This window comes from Pipistrellus hanaki, assembly GCF_964339955.1.
Source record: "Pipistrellus hanaki genome assembly, chromosome: 7".
In the NCBI taxonomy this organism is placed as follows: domain Eukaryota; kingdom Metazoa; phylum Chordata; class Mammalia; order Chiroptera; family Vespertilionidae; genus Pipistrellus; species Pipistrellus hanaki.
Window position 1 is genome coordinate 5,839,003 of NC_140509.1, and position 16,090 is coordinate 5,855,092.

General features: G+C 45.8%; 2 protein-coding genes across 17 annotated transcripts in view; one reads left to right on the top strand and one right to left on the bottom strand.

Annotated features, from left to right (window-relative positions):
• Nucleotides 1-736: 736 nt before the first annotated feature.
• Nucleotides 737-8,968, bottom strand: TAF11 (TATA-box binding protein associated factor 11). 2 transcript variants are annotated; one of them, XM_084890003.1, is made up of 6 exons: nt 8,695-8,968; nt 7,724-8,099; nt 3,907-4,055; nt 2,383-2,470; nt 1,982-2,078; nt 737-1,339 (listed from the first exon to the last, which is right to left on the bottom strand). In XM_084890003.1, the coding sequence occupies exons 2-6, from the start codon at nt 7,892-7,894 to the stop codon at nt 1,209-1,211; spliced, it is 636 nt and encodes a 211-aa protein (XP_084746129.1). In that variant the 5' UTR covers nt 7,895-8,099; nt 8,695-8,968; the 3' UTR covers nt 737-1,208. The 2 variants fall into 2 exon arrangements, with proteins under 2 accessions (XP_084746129.1, XP_084746130.1); XM_084890004.1 differs by having other exon boundaries at nt 7,724-8,113.
• Nucleotides 8,969-9,008: 40 nt separating this feature from the next.
• The window catches only part of ANKS1A (ankyrin repeat and sterile alpha motif domain containing 1A), a gene marked incomplete at its 3' end in the record, with an annotated part of 164,746 nt that continues 157,664 nt past the window's right edge, over nt 9,009-16,090 (top strand). For 14 of the 15 annotated variants that reach the window (XM_084889992.1, XM_084889996.1, XM_084889985.1 and 11 more), the window contains exon 1: nt 9,009-9,339. In XM_084889992.1, coding sequence (XP_084746118.1) covers nt 9,155-9,339 — 185 coding nt within the window. In that variant the 5' untranslated portion in view covers nt 9,009-9,154. The remainder of the gene's footprint in view (nt 9,340-16,090) is intronic. The other variant, XM_084889989.1, reaches the window with a different exon arrangement.

Consider the following 16,090-nt stretch of genomic DNA (forward strand, 5'->3'; position numbering starts at 1 on the left):
AATACAGTTCCTATAACTTAAAAAAATTCCTGTTAGAACTAAGAATGTTTGTTTGTTCCCTCACTTCCCCTTAGTTCATTCATTTTTGGTCGAGTTAGCCTTTTAACACCACTTTTTAGCCCCACTGAAGTGTCTTCTCCATTGGCTAAGGACAAGTTTAAAGCCATGACTTGAGTAAGATACTAAGTCAGATTTGCCCCACTCTGAGTCTTCCCCCCTCAGGTGCTCCACAGAATGGAAAGCTTCAGAGCAGCTTCAGGCCCCCCTCCCTGCCACACGGAGAGGAAAGAACTTTTGGGGACTGCCAACTAAAACTGTAGCCTTATTACTGCTAATCACTGTCTCGGAGAGGTCACGCCATTCCCCTTCATTTGAGGAAAACAATGGGTATTTATCTGATGAACTAGAATACTGGTCAGTATTGGGAAACGAATGTTGCAATATCTAATCAAACGGAGCGTACTGGTTCTGTGAACCACCTGAAAAAAGCAAATTAAACTTATTAAACAGAACTGGTTGTGTTATATCTATAAGAAATCTGGAATATATAGGCTTTTACATTGTGCTTAAGTGCTTTGAGTACTCTTTTAATACTAAATTTTAATAGCTCTAGTAGAAAGTGAGAAGGGCTCAAATTTTCACAAAAAAATCCAAGACCAGTTTTACTGACACCAAAAAAGCGAATGATGAATTCCCCCTATTCCAACCAGTTAGACAGAAAATGAATACACATACAACAAGTTGGGAAATAGTTTAATGATCACTCACCAGAATCCATCGGAGATTCTTTAATGTGTACAGGGAGAAACTTACACTCTCCTGCACCGCAACATTGTTCGTTTGGAGTTGTTTCATCTACTTAAACCAGAGGTAAGAAACCCTAAGAGCAACTTCAGGTTCCAGTGCGAAACCATCTGAGTTCTCCCGGAAAGGTTTTCTCTCTGAAAGCAGCTCGCCCAGAGAAGCCATGCCAGGTGCCTTTCTGCTTCCAATGAGCCAGACAATCGATTGCCTCAAAATGCCCAAAGGTCCCAATATTTAGTCAAGGCATGTATGCAACAGGCCACATGCTTTCTAGGTGTGATGAACAGTGTTGAGAAAGACATTGAGACATGGGCAGACCCCAAAGCACCAGTGCGCACGCAGTCTGCAATCCCAAGTCTGGAACCAGCACATCCTCCAGTGCCAGGCTTTTCTCAGCTTTGGTCTTAGAAGAAGATGATTTTTTTGTGCTTCGAGTTGGGTATTTGCCCCTTTGACTTTAACCTCCGAACAGCCTCCCTCATATGTTTGGGTTGTAGTGGTGGCATTTCTCCCCACTTCTCACACACATCCAATGCTAAAGAGAGGGTAAGGAGACAGCTTCGTGAGCACACCAGAGCTTATTCACAATCCTTTTGAGTAATTCTCATCAACTCTTCTAAGCTTGCTGAGGAAATAAACCAAGGCATTTTCTCTAAAATGTACCATGTTTGCCCTGGCCAGCTTGATTCAGTGGTTAGGGCATTAGGCCTGGCACTGAAGGGTCTCAGGTTTGATTCCTGGTCAAGGGCACATTCTGGGGTTGCTAGTGATTCGCAGAGGGCAGCAGCCAAGTTATTTACTCGGTAAGTATGGAGCAGTTTCAAGGGTCAAAACATCAGTTACAACTCACACTGGTCAGCCCGTGACAGCATTTCTCGTATCTTTTGGCAGCAGAAATGAACAAAGTGCATTGGAGAAAAATACAAGGTCTGCTTCTGTCACCCTGGGCTGCGGACAGGAATCAGGAAGGGACATTTCCTAGATGTTTCCTAACTCCCAGAAGGGAAACTCTGAAGGACTAATGGTCATGTTCTGTCAAATACAAAGGCCCCCCCTTGGTCAACCTCTAGCATAAGTGGAAACTACAACACGGGCCTTATTTAGTCCCTCAGTCTCGATGTTCTTGAAAATAAGATCATCACAGGTTCAGCCCATTACTTATACCAACACCACTCACCTTCTTCTACCACTTCCCCGACGAAAACCTTGGAAATACCCGACATAGCAATAACCACGTTCTGAGACACGGAGGTGCCAGTGATGGACTGGATCAGCTGGAGAGAAGGACAGAGACGGATTACAGTAGCCCAGCCCGGCTTTAGAAACAAGTGCCCACAAGAGCTCTGCCCTGAGAGTGTTTGCTAAAGGCCAGATGCTGAAATTGAGACTAGTGAAGCAACGATTCTGTGTGTCAAGACCCTATCCCTGGAATACAAAACCGAAATTGGTCAAATTACTGAGGGACATGTGACCCCCAACTTGCCCATCATGTCACTTCCAAATGCCATGGGACATAACTCTGGATAACAGTTTGGTCCTCCCAGCTGATGAAAATGAAGTGTGATAGGTCATCCTTACCCGTTTAATGGCCGCCTTAGGGAAAGCTGAGCGGCGGTACATTTCATAACGGTTCAGCTGCTCCTCAGAAAAAGAAGAAACCAGGATTCTAGACAAAGATTCAAGTAATTAAGTTAACTTATAGGAAAGAATGTTTAAAATATTTAGTACATCAATAAAATCAATTGTCAAATTGAAAATGAATTGTCAACGGGATGATGGTATTAGGTTAATGCTCATGAGGAATGAAAAAGTATTTCTACTCTTAAGGCACTTGAGAGTAAGTTAAACACTATTTCCTTTCTTACTTTATTAAGAACAAAAACATCAAAATATAGGTCTCTGTATCATACCATATAGATTGTGTTTTCAGCCTTAGGCTCTCTCCTATAATGCTACCTTATTACACTTCATGTTATTGTAAAAATTTAATATATAAAGTTGTGTTCAAACCAGTAGCTTTCAATTAAAGAGGAACATTTTGTAAAATATATGGAAAAGGGTTAATACTCCATAGGAATGAATTATTTCACATAAATAAAACAATGGCCATACCAATTTTATTTATTATTAAATATATATTTTTTATTGATTTCAGAGAGAAAGGGAGAGAGATAAAAACATTAATGATGAGAGAGAATCATTGATCAGCTGCTTCCTGCAGGCCCTACTGGGGACCCTCAACATGGGCATGTGCCCTGACTAGGAATGTGTCCTGATGTGGTTCATAGGTTGATGCTCAACCACTTAGCCATGTGGCTGGGCAGCCATACCAATTTTAGAAAATGAGCAAAGGACATGAATAGAAACTTTACAAAAACACCAATGGCCAATAAGTGTAGAGGGGAAAAAATTAACTTTTATTAGTAAAGAAATTATAATAAACAAGATAACATTTTTCATAAACCAGATTGACAAGTATTAAAAAGAATGGTACTAAAGAGAATGGAAAGACAGAAAGTCATACATGCTGATAAAATATGAAGTGGAACAACCTTTTTGGAGAAGTATTTAGAAATACGTATGAAAATTCTTTGAAAATATTCATACCATTTGAACTAGCAACTACACTTCCAGTTTATTTTAGGAATCAAATGGACAAGTATGTAAAGATGTGCATCATAATGTTGTAAACAAAAAAATCCAAAACACAAGAACAGTTGCAGGGATTGGTCAAATTATGGTCCATCCACACAATGGAATACAATGCAGCCATTAAAAAAATGATGATTTACAGGCACATTTACTGACATGAAAACATTTAGCAATACATACCAAACATTAAAAACAAAAACAAAAAAAACAAAAAAAAGTATATACCCTGGGTAAACTCTAAGTGATGGGATTATGGGTAACTCCCCCCCCCCCCTCCCCCCTTTTTCTGTAGTCTCTGAATTATCTGCAATGAAACCATACTACTTTTACAATCAGAAAGCATAGGAGTTTATAAAGGAAAAAAATTAAAGGTCAAGAAAAATTTCTTATAATAATTTTCTGTGGTCAAGTTAGAGCCTTGCAATGGGGAAAGATCACAAAGTAACTTACTGCATCTTCTGAATCTCATCTTCATCCACTTTCTGTTTCTTCTCTTTCTTTTCTTTGGGTTCTATTTTCAGTTTTTTGGCTGCAGGAGTGAGTAATGATGAGTCCTCCCTTTCAACTTCTGTTAAATCTGAGATGTCCTGACTCTTGAGCTGAGGAGATGAAAGAAACGCTTTTATATATTTAGCCTACTTTCCAGACTCGATAAGGTAAGAAAACATAATCCTCATTACAACACAACAAACACATTTACTCAATGGTAGGATAAGAAATTTATAGCCTAACTGTGCAAAGAAAACTAGCTAAAAACCAGTTTTCTTGTTTAGGTATGATCTTAGTTCCCACATTTGTTTACAAGGGCAATAAAATGCTAAGGATCATGAAAACATTTCCCCTGAGCCCACTCACCGAACCTCCTTCTTTAGAGGGGATGCCAGAACATCCACCCAGCTCTTCTGCTTCTACATCTGTAGACCTCCTTACCTGTGATGATTCCATGTGGAAAGGATATTAAAAAGGAGGCCTCTTGTAATCAAAACAGTATTTCTTTGAATTTGGAACTTTACACGAGTTTCTCCCAATGTAGTACTCTTTTCTTTCTACCTTTTAATTCTACTGCATCAGCCAGGACCGGTTTGGCTCAACGGATAGAGCGTCGGCTTGGGGACTGAAGGGTCCCAGGTTCGATTCCGGTCAAGGGCATGTACCTTGGTTGCGGGCATATCCCCAGTAGGGGGTGTGCAAGAGGCAGCTGATTGATACTCTCTCTCATCGATGTTTCTAACTATCTCTCTCCCTTCCTCTCTGTACAAAATCAATAAAATATATATATATTAATTCTACTGCATCATGCAAATGTGTACTCGACTGAAAATTTTGTGAAGACAGGTTTGTTTCATTTATCTCACCCCACTAAAACTGTTAGCATAGTTTTATTTATGCTACATTAAAAAATATTTTTATTGATTTCAGAGAAGGGAGAGGAAAAGATAGAAACATCAATGATGAGAGAGAATCATTGATTGGCTGCCTTCTGCACACCTCACACTTGGGATTGAGCCTGGAACTCAGGCATGTACCCTCACAGGGAATTGAACCTCGATCTTCCTGATTCATAGGTGAATGCTCAACCACTGACCCACGCTGGCCAGGCTATGCTAGATGTTTATTGTCTGTGTAATAAACAAACAAACAAACAAACAAACAATCAAAATCAAAGCTTCATCCCCTCCAAATTAATTTACAATCTAAGGATACAACAAATCTCATTAATGAGATTTCAACTTCGTTTTGTCAAGAGGAACTCTCATTAAACCCAGGAATATGAGAGGTAAGTGACAGGATAGTATATCTTAGGCAACAGTTTCACTTCTTTACTTACTGATTATACAAGTTTTATAACCTCTTTGTGCTTCAACAGTTTTGGTGATTTATATTTTCCTTAAAAATGAGCCATTTTTTCTTAGATTTAAGGATTTATATAGTCTATACCTGAACATTAAATTTTCTTAAAACTTTAAAGATCTCCCTTTCAGTGCCTATAGCCCTTATTTCATAATGTTGTGCATTTATTTACATTTCAAATAACCAGGTTTTTATTACTTCTTATACTTTTTAAACATTCACTCATTAATACCTACTTTCATTCTTATCAGTTTCTTGTTCCTACATTCTTTTGGTTTATTTTGTTCTTTTTCTGGTTTCTTAAGTTGGGTGCTTACTTTTAATATCTCCTGCTTGTTAATATAAACATGTAAGGTTATGAATTTTTCTTTAAGTAAGGTTTTGATCAACCCCTTGGATTTGATGGTAGTGTCTCTTAATTACTTTAATCTAAGGGCCATTTAGAAAACAGTTTAAAGTGTCCAGGTGTTAGTTTTTTGGGGGGTGCGAGTGGAAGTGGGAGCTTTTTGTTAAATTTCAAGTTTATTGCACTATTCTAACAGGATGAAGCCTGTTATGATTTCTACTTTTTTTTTTTTTTTTTAATATATTTTATTGATTTTCTTACAGAGAGGAAGGGAGAGAGACAGAGAGCTAGAAACATTGATGAGCCGAAACCGGTTTGGCTCAGTGGATAGAGACCGAAGGGTCCCAGGTTCGATTCTGGTCAAGGGCATGTACCTTGGTTGCAGGCATATCCCCAGTGGGGGGGGGAGTGTGCAAGAGGCAGCTGATCGGTGATTCTCATCTATGTTTCAAACTCTCTATCCCTCTCTCTCTTCCTCTCTGTAAAAAACAAAAAAACAAAAACAAAAACAAAAAAAACAACATCGATGAGAGAGAAACATTGACCAGCTGCCTCCTGCACACTCCCCCCCCACTGGGGATATGCCCGCAACCAATGTGCATGCCCTTGACCGGAATCGAACCTGGGAGCTTTCAGTCAGCAGACTGATGCTCTACCGCTGAGCCAAACCAGTTTCAGCTGATTTCTACTTTTAAGAATTTTTGTTTTCCTCTGTGGTCTGGTTTATGGTCAATTTTTAAGTGTTTTGGAAGCATAAAAAAGTTACATTTTCTGTTGGGTACAAATTTCTGTATCTTGTGAACTCTGGAATAGGCTAATTATTCCTCAAATCCTTTTTGTTTTTGAGATGTTTCAAAGGTTCAGTTTTTAAAAAATGTGTTTTTATGGCTTAGGAAAGGAGAGGAAGAAGTAGAAAGAGAGAGATAGAGAGAACCATTGACCAGTTGCCTCTTGCATTCCCCACAGTGAAGATCTAGCAGGCAACCTGGGCATGTGCCCTGACCTGGAATCGAACTGTGACCTGTGACCTCCTGGTTCAGAGGTCAATGCTCAACCAGAGCCAGGCCAGTTGGGTTAAAGGTTCCTTCTTAAAAGTTTCACAGCATTGTTCTTTTTCTAAAAGTTCTTACTTTCTATCCCATGTAATAAAAGAGTAATATGCAAATTGACAGTCACTCCAACACCCAAGATGACCACTGCAAGATGGCCTGCAGGGGAGGGCAGTTAGGGGCAATAAGGCTAGCAGGGGAGTGGTTAGGGGGTGATCAGGCTGGCAGGCAGAAGTGGTCAGGGGCTGTCAGGAAGGCAAGCAGTTGGGAGCCAGCAGCCAGTCCTGCTCCGCCCCCCACTACCGCACGAATTTCGTGCACCTGACCTTTAGTATTTTAATAAAACTTGATGCTCTGAAAGGCTGTTTCTGTCTAATATCCTTCCACAATCTCTTTAAGTGCCAAACTTACTGTTCTGAGAGCCTACGATTCTATCTCTAGAAGGGGAATCCAGAGAACACGGAGCTTCTGGTCCCCTGGCTGACGCTGGGCTAGCGATCCCTGTGGCACTTTGGCCCGACACAACTGATAGGCCTGGTGTGTTTATGCCACAGAGACCATCGGACATAAGGTGATTAAGCCGGTAGCTCCCTCAGCCTCCCTTTAACGACTCTGCTGCCTAGAATAACCAAGTTATGCTTAAGCAACATCTGTGAGAAACCACACTGCAGTGGAAGGGACTCTAGGAATCCTGGGTTCTCGCTTTGCACTGTCTCAGTGTAACATCGGATCCCAATTTTCTCTCCGGGAAAACCAAGACGCTGTTAAAATTCTCTTAGGAAAGGAGTTTTAATAGTCAAGGGTAGGGATTAAAAATATGAACCCAGCGCTTGGGTCTCCCGGACCCGACAAGCCCTACAGTGCTGTCTCCGCCCACCCCGCCCGCCTCCACGACAGCAGATCCGCGGGACCCTGCGTTCCAATGGTGTAGGCCGGGGCGGGGGCGGGGGCCCACAGGCAGGCGGTGGCGCAGCCACAGCACAATCTCGGGGTGTTCTCGGCCCCGCCGACGTCTCCCTACCTCGCCTTCCTCAGCCGCGGCTTCTTTCAAGTCCCCGTCTCCGTCCGCGTCCGTTTCCTCCGGGTGTCCGTCCGCGTCGGGGGCCCCAGGACCCGCGGGGGCTGCGGCCACCTCGTCGGGCGCCCCCGTCTCTCCGCCTTTTTCCGCGGGCGACTCGCAGGCGCCGTCCATCTCCACCGCAGCCGAATGCGGGACGGCGGGTCGCTGCGCTGCCACACTCGGAGCCGGGAGCTCACTTCCGGTCGTCGCGCCGCGATGACGTCACCCGCCGGCTCCTCGCGGTCATTCAGAGGCGACATCCGGGCTCCGCTCTCAGGGCGGCGGAGGGAGCGGGCGCGGGTTTCGGCCGGTGGGCTCCCCATGCTGGGAACGCGGCCTTTTGAAGGAGAGCTGCGCGGGTTACCGGAGGACTCCCCCTCCTCGCCGCCCCCGAACCCGCCGCGTCAGTGCACCCGTCCTCACCGCTTCCCGGGCCGGCGGGACGGGCGCCGTGCGCGAAGCCGGGACGCGCCTCCCGCGACGAGCTCGCTGGGACGCGGCCGCGGCTCCACGGGCCCGGCTCCCGCGCGCGGCCAGCGGCCCTCGTCCCTCCGCGGCAGCTTGGGAGAAAGTGGCGGGAACGGAATTTGTCCCCCCACACCACTGAGCGCCACCTCGAGCCAGGAGCAGTGGCAGTGCCAGAAACAACCTAGTTTACGCCCAATTAAACGACTTTTCCCACCACTGGCCCTCAAGGTCGGGGTCGGTTCCCCACACCCGACCTTTCCCCGGCAGATTGGTTAAGTCCATCAAAAGTAAGAGGCAGGTTCTTTTATTTTGAATTTCACTTTAGGAGACATTTCGGGGATTGGGAGCGTGAAGAGGGTATATTTTTATTTAGATTTTTCCTCCTTTCCGTCCTTGAGGTAGAGGGGCATTTTATTCGCCCCTCTGCCACTGGCCCCCCCCAAATTCACAAAATTTATGCGTACCGAGGAATGCAGGTGCGCGTTACCACACTCCCCTCTTTGTTTCCACGGCCTGGATTACCGCATTCACGTCTTGGGCTCCAAACCTTTGGGAGGAGCGCACTTCGGGGGCGGGCACAGGTGGCCCGCGGGCCCTTTCACCTGCGCCGCGGGCACCGCACGGCGCGCTCCGCGCCCAGGAGGCCCCACCGGCCCCGCGAGGCCCACGTGGCGCCCGCGGCTACCTGCGCCGCCCGCCGCCCCGCCCAGCTAGGTGGGCGCGGGGCGGGCGCTGGGCGCCGTGACGCGTGACGCCGGATCCCGGAAGTGACGCGCTGCTGGGGGGGGGGGGGAGACGGGGGGAGGGGGGTGGTGTCTCCGGCCGGTTTTGGGGGGGTGCGTTGCCCGGAGACGGAAAGTTTGGGAGCTAGAGCCGGCTGGGCTGCGGCCCCGGGAGGGGGTCCAGGGGGCGGTGGCCCTGGGGATGGGGAAGGAGCAGGAGCTGCTGGAGGCGGCCCGCACCGGGCACCTCCCGGCCGTGGAGAAGCTGCTGTCCGGGAAGCGGCTCTCCTCGGGCTTCGGGGGCGGCGGCGGCGGCGGCGGCGGTAGCTCCGGAGGCGGCGGCGGCGGCCTGGGCTCTTCGAGCCATCCCCTCTCCAGCCTGCTCAGGTGGGTAACGGGCGCCGGGCAGCCGTCTGGGGGCTGGTCTCCTGGGTCCCTAGAGAGATCGAGGCTCCTGAGACCCGGGCGGGTGGGTTTTTGGGGTGCCCCGAGGCGAGGGCAGATGGCCATCGGGACCAGGGACGCTGGTGCGGGTCCGAGAGGCGCCGGGCTCTCCAGGTCTGGTCTCCTGACCCGGCTACGAAGAATGGTGGGAGTGCCCAGGTGGCAGCCTCTGCCGCATGGCTCAGCCCGGCTTCACCCTCGCCCGCCGTAGGGTGCCAGCTGTCGTATGTAACAAGCCACTTTAGAGCAAAATATATATATATTTTAAAAATCGCCCTCTGCTCCTGCAGAAACTGCCCAGCCTTGCAGAATCTCGCGGCGCCTCTGGAGGAAATTCTCTCGCTTCCCTTCTTTTGGGAACTTGGAATCTCCCCCCCCCCCGGGCTCTGCAGGACCTGGCTTTTGTTGTTTACATTAAAATTGCCTCTGGACTTAACACCTTCAGAGTGTTCTGTGAGCCCTCCTTGTGCTTGAAGCTCAAACTCCAGTTCCTTGTGGGGAACCTCATTGGATTGGTCAGCCTGTTAAGTGGCACATGCAGGACTCATCAGGGGGCTTATTCGTCAAGATATAAAGCTTTAGAGAGACTTGTTTAGGAAACTGAGGGGTGCTCTCCACCCCTCCAACGTCTGCTGTTAAAATAAACCCTTGAACCTGAGCTGTGAGGTTCGGGAAGAAGAGATCACTTTTGCGTGGCTTGGAGGGCGGGATTGTCAGTGTGAGTAAAATGTGTTGGTTCAGCAGCACTTTCATAGCCTGTTTTCTTTTCCTTCCTTGTTCTTTTGAGGTTTTTAAGAAGTGGAAGTTCATTTAGAAATGGCTTGGTTTGCTTTTGTTCCCTTTTAATTTATGTAACATCAGTTTGGGTGAGCTTGGACCAAGGAAGCCCAAGACTCTAATTGTTAGGTATTAAGCACCGAGAGGGAACTAATATAGAAAGATTTTTAAAAGTAATATAAGAGGAGAACTCTCCTTAGTTCTTTTGGGGATTAAAACACCAGTACTTTTGCTGCACTTTCTCCAGCCCCTGGAAAAATGCTTTCACACAATTGGTACCCAGGGTTTGTTGAGTAAGAGTATTAGAGGACAATACATTTCTAAATAAACTGATGGTAATACCGTAATTGTTAGTAGTTCAGAGAAATGAGATGTGCCTTTGGGACGAGATGGCTATCAGGGCTTCCTGGAGGAGGGGGACTTCAGCTGGCTTTGGAGGAAGTAAGGATCTGGGTAGGCGAAGTAGATGTGCCAGGTGGGCACACCTCGTGGGGAGGCACAGAGTGGGAACGGAAACTTAGGTGATGTGAGTGGGACGCTAGAACTTCCTGCTGGAGCCTTGAGTGGCAATGATGAACTGATGGTACATGATTTTGTCTTCTCATGTTTATATTCCCAGTCCCTAGATCACAGGTGTTGAAAAATGTACTTCAAATGAGTGAATTGGGTTTTGAATCTTGCCTGGGTTACTTTGATATTTCTGTACTTCTTGATGTCTGAGAGATGAGAAAGACTACAAGTTCGGAGGTGCCTGTTTCTAACGAGTTGAATGATGTAGCATTTGGAGGTTTGCCAGATACTGTAACCCCTGGTATATCCTGCTGAAGGAGACACTTTCTTTTTTTGTTATTTTTTAATTTTTATTTTTTTATTGATTATGGTATCACATAATTGTCCTCATCCCCCCCATTCCCATCCCAAACCCCTCCCTACATATGCCCCCACCCCCTGTGAAGTGAGACACTTTCATATCTCTCCTGCTTTCAAGTACAGGTCACGTCACTCTTAGTGTGCTCACTCCGAGGCAGTTGAAATTTTGCTGAGGATGTAGCTGCCATGTAGTTAAGCAAGACTAGGAAATCTTTGATGAGCACAGTGTTTTTACTTTGGGCCTCCTGCTAATAGCATGTGTCCAGTTTGTCATGAAGTGTGGACGGTGGTGTCTCCATCCCTGCGCAGGAGAGCTGACTCCTGACTGCTCCTGTGGCTGTTGGGAGATGGAAGATAGCCTAGGAGCCAGCGTCTCATCCCTGTAACCCTAGGGGCAGGGGGATCTGCAGGCACTTGTTACACTAGGCGTGTCATTAATTAGAGGTGACTGGTTCAATCTGCCAGAGACTTGAAAGCAAACAAGACCCTGTGTTTAAATAACCCCTAGTCAGCATGTCCTGCTTTTGAGATTTGGAAATAGTAGAGGGTGGGTCCCCCTGCCCACACTCCCCACCTCAGGGACCTGGGTGGAATCATAGTTTAGACTTGGCCTTTGCATTAGCTTCCCTGTCCTGCCCCCACTGGTACTGCAACTGCAGGCGACGTTTGTCCAGCTGTTTGAGTGACCAAGTAAAGCGGGCGGGAGTAGGAGCTTACAGCTGCAGACACCAGTACTTTTGCTGCACTTTCTCCAGCCTCTGGAAAAATGCTTTCCAAACCACACGTGTGTTTGTCTTTTCATTTATCAATCTGTCCCTCTAGTCTTCTATGTATGACACCCCCACCCCCATTCCACAAAAGCTTTGTGCTTATTCTTAAGCCACACACTGCCCCCTCTCTCCCCTCCCCTTTTCTCTCCCACTGCTTGGGCTTAGGGCTTAGCTTCGCAAAGCTGTCCCTCATGACCCCAACGCACACGCATCTCTCAGGCTTCCACTTTGGAACCCATCCTCAGCAGTGTAATACTTTGCCCAACTTTCACAGTACTGCTTTGGCCTGTCAGTATAGTGTTTCCATATAGTAACCCTTACCATTGAGAATGTATCTGAGAGTCAGCAAAGAAGATTTCTAGAGTAAAAAAAAAAAAAAGTTATTAACTGCCTGTCCTTGCGACCTTCCCTTATTTACCTCGTACATCCCGGGGCAGCGGCATACTGTGCTGAGGCCATTTGTCTGGAGTCAGACGCCTGGGTTTGTGTTGCTATCGCCACTGACTATACAGATTACTTAGCCACTTTGAACCTTAATATCTGCATATAAAATGGGGATAATAATATCTGCCTTATAGTACTGTCTTAGGCAATATGTGCAAGAAACCCCAATTTCTGGCACATTGCAAGTACTCACTGCTAGCCATCCTCAGTTCAGTTCAGCACATACAGTTTTGCCATGCTGCACCTGCTGTGTGCTAAGTACCATGCCAGACATTTTACATTTCTCACTTGGGTATCTTTTCCAAATGTTGGCAGATTAGAAACAGGAAATAGGGGAGTGGACCTGCTCAGGCAGGCACATTAATGCCTTTCACCTACCCAATGTTTACCCATCATCTACTCTGTGCCAGGCACACTGCAAAGTTTCAGCTCAGACCTGGCGTATAGTAGGTTCTCTTATCAAAGTTAGTCAGTCCCACCCACGCCTTTCCCCCAGGAGCCTTGTCTTTCTCTCTCCTAAGCTCCAAGGGCCCTCCTTCTGCCTCTAACTTGTTCCCCCGAGCCTACACAGCCCAGCTGGCTCACCGCTACCTCTCTAGCTTTCTAAATAAACTTTCTCACACTTAGAATTAAAAAAAGCAGTCCCTCTCCCAATACATGGTCTTACAGTATTTATGGTAGTATGTTATGTCTGTATGATTGACAAAATAAGAAACAGAAAAAGCAATTAAAATTTAGGATCTCTCCCCTTCATCCCCAGTAATTTGAGACTATTAAAATACATAGAGGTATATAGCCCTATACACTGGTTGAGGTCCCAAGTATCACCAAACTATTGCTTAGTGCAATAGTTTATTGTGACTCTTAGCCATCAAATAAAGATTAATTTACATTCACTGTAGCTTGTTAATGAAAGTAGGAAAAACATTTTGGTTTTCTATCCAAAATGATTCAGGTGTAGTTTTTGTTACTTAAGAGGATAAGAAGAAGATTACCGAGAAAGCATAGCTATCCACAATATCTAGTGCTACAGAGCATCTGGGGAGCGTGAATTTTACTTTCTGTAATGGCTCATGTCCTGATTGTTGAACAGATGCATGCCTTCCGTCAGTACTTGGGCAGGCACGGTGCTAAACTATTTTTTCACAAATTGGATTTTCTCTTTGTCACTCTTGCATCTGAGTGAAGCAGATTCTTGGGCTGGGGGGCTCATGCCCATCAGCTCCTTCACCGTTAGCACCTTTCTCAGCCCCAGTGGCTTTTCCAGAGCAGCGACCTTCACCATGAAGCTCCGTGAGTTTCCCCAGTTCAGACTTGGGCTTCTTCAGCATTTGACGTTCTGACAAAGACTTCTTGGAGTGGATAACTAGATGGGCCAGCCTTTCCCACGTCTTTCCCAGTGCCATCTGGAGTCAGTTCATGGTCTTCGTGCAAGTCATTTGCCAGCTCTCTCGGATCATGATTTCCATCATCTCTTGGGTTTGGCAGTCCTGTTGATAAGCATAAGAGGTCTTCTGAATCTGATGGTTTTTACTTAATTTTTAGTAAAACCAACACAGAACAGATGAAGCAAATAACCATCTGTTGTCTTGATACCGACATGAGCTTCAGTCAGGGTCTGCCATGCATTGACCGTGGAGCACATTTTGTCATGGGTAAAATCCAGGCCATGGAAATGAGGCCGTTTTTGCCCTGAATGTCCTAGTAATAAGCTTGAGTTTTCTAAATGCAACTTCATTCTGCAAGTCAGTGAGGCTCATTTAAAAAATGAAACCCTTGCCGAAACCGGTTTGCCTCAGTGGATGTAGAGTGTCGTCGGTCTTCGGACCGAAGGGTTCCAGGTTCGATTCTGGTCAAGGGCATGTACCTTGGTTGCGGGCACATCCCAGCAGGGGGTATGCAGGAGGCAGCTGATCAATGTTTCTCTCTCATCAATGTTTCTGACTCTATCTTTCTCCCTTCCTCTCTGTAAAAAAATCAATAAAATATATTAAAAAAGAAAAAGAAAAAACATAGATTAACTTCAAACTATAGTTGAATTATGAGCTACATACGTGTGTGGAAGTGAATGTATGTGAATGATGTGAACTTACACCACTGCTGAGGGGTCAGAAGCACCGAGAAACGAAGGCAGAGGCCGCAGTCGAGGAGAGACTGTCCTGGTTTAGATAAATTCTGTACTTGGCTTCTCCAGCATGAGAAGAGTAAGAAAGGACCAGCCAGGAAACCTGCTGGAGAAATCGAAGCATTTATAGACATTTATCTGTGTTTATATTCATTGTAGCGATAAGTGTGGCCATAAACTTGTTTTTACTCTACCATTGGCAGGGGTGGAGGGGGGTAGGGAGGAGGGGGGGTGGAGGTGGAAGGGTGGGGGGGTAGGGAAGACTATCCAAAAACAGCCAGTTTCCCAAAGATAAGGAAAGCTTCTGAAATAAGAAATGAAGACTGAAAAGTTCTGAAAAATGGACTCCGTTTTAGGAACAATAACAAGTTCTCTCAAATGTCAGAAGATGTGACAAATAGTTCATTGTTTTTAAAGAAAGATCCCTAATATTTATTTAAGGAATTGAGACTTAAAAGATGAAAGAGCGGTTAGCATAACCGTCCCATGGAAAGCTCTTGCGTCCACCCCAGAGGCATCTGCCGCCTCTTTCTTTCCTGTCGCCTCCCGCCCGCGGCAGCTTTCTTATGAATGTGCCTCTTTGGGCCAGATGGTTTGGATGGTCCTAGAAGAGGGCGGCCGGGACCCTGTGAGGATTGTAGTGGGAGGTGCTGGGCAGGAGATCTCAGGGCCTTGTCTGATGTAAGTTCCTGCTCTTCTGAGAGAATGCAAAAATAAAATCAAAGCGAAACACAGCTCCCCATTAGGATGGCAGTTTTCAGGATCTCCCACGAAACCTCCTTAATTCATTAAAATGGCTTTCAGAGAGCTTTTAAAAATACTTCTCTTAAGTTTGATTTTATCAGATGGCAGCCTGTCCTTGGGAATTGCTGTGCATTTTTGCTTTCTCTGAAGCAGAATGCAGTTTCCTTGTTAAAAACACACAACACAAAACAAAGCAAGATAGCATGCCTGGATATGTGGCAATTTTACATCTAAAAATCCAGAAAGGGCCTAATCTAAACTTAGTAAGGGATCCACTTGTGGTGAAAGATAATTTGGAAGTTTGATAACAGAGATCTCCCTTTTTCTTTGTTCTCCAGTCGAAGTTCAGTTTTCACTGCCTTGGTTACAAAAATTAGAGACAGGAAGCAGTGAAACAGCCTGTGGTCTGAAGAATGTGATTTGTATCCAGTCAGCGTCAGCGTGTTCATGTCCCGGAGGTTATGCCCCAGTGAAAGTTGCATCCTTGGCCAGAAAAATCCCTTCAGGAGGGTTTCCCCTCGTCCCCTCCCTGGTTCACCCCAAACAGCTGTGAAATTTGATTTGCAAAAAGGAAGTCAAGGCCATTTCTGCCTTAGTCTTCGATAGGGAAAGTAAATTACCGAGTTTCACATCCAGAGACACCAAGCAAACCCCACAAGTAGATAGCAGAGCGTTTGTCTTGGGATTGCCAGGTCTCCTGTGGGCAGGAGCTTGGTTTTTCTGGAGAAAACGTTCCCACACTGACTTCCCGAAGATTACTGGGAGATTTTCTGTGGTGCGGAAAATTACATCGTTACCTTCATAGGACATCTTCAGATAACTTTGGTGTGGTTAGAGTTAATGGTAGTAATGCTACAAATTATACGGTAAGGCTTCGTATTTATCCTTTCTCAGTAATTTGTAGATCAAGTTGGTTTAGTTTACAAATCAAAAAAGGTTTTAAAACAAAAGTCAGTTGTCTCTG

What these genes read in the sequence shown, in the direction of transcription:
- TAF11 (XM_084890003.1), bottom strand. Translation starts at nt 7,894, where the DNA reads ATGGACGGCGCCTGCGAGTCGCCCGCGGAAAAAGGCGGAGAGACGGGG. An exon ending in CTAAGGCGGCCATTAAACGG is followed by an intron (nt 2,079 to 2,382) that starts GTAAGGATGACC and finishes CCTTCTCTCCAG; the next exon opens with CTGATCCAGTCCATCACTGG. An exon ending in CGGGGAAGTGGTAGAAGAAG is followed by an intron (nt 1,340 to 1,981) that starts GTGAGTGGTGTT and finishes CCCTCTCTTTAG; the next exon opens with CATTGGATGTGTGTGAGAAG.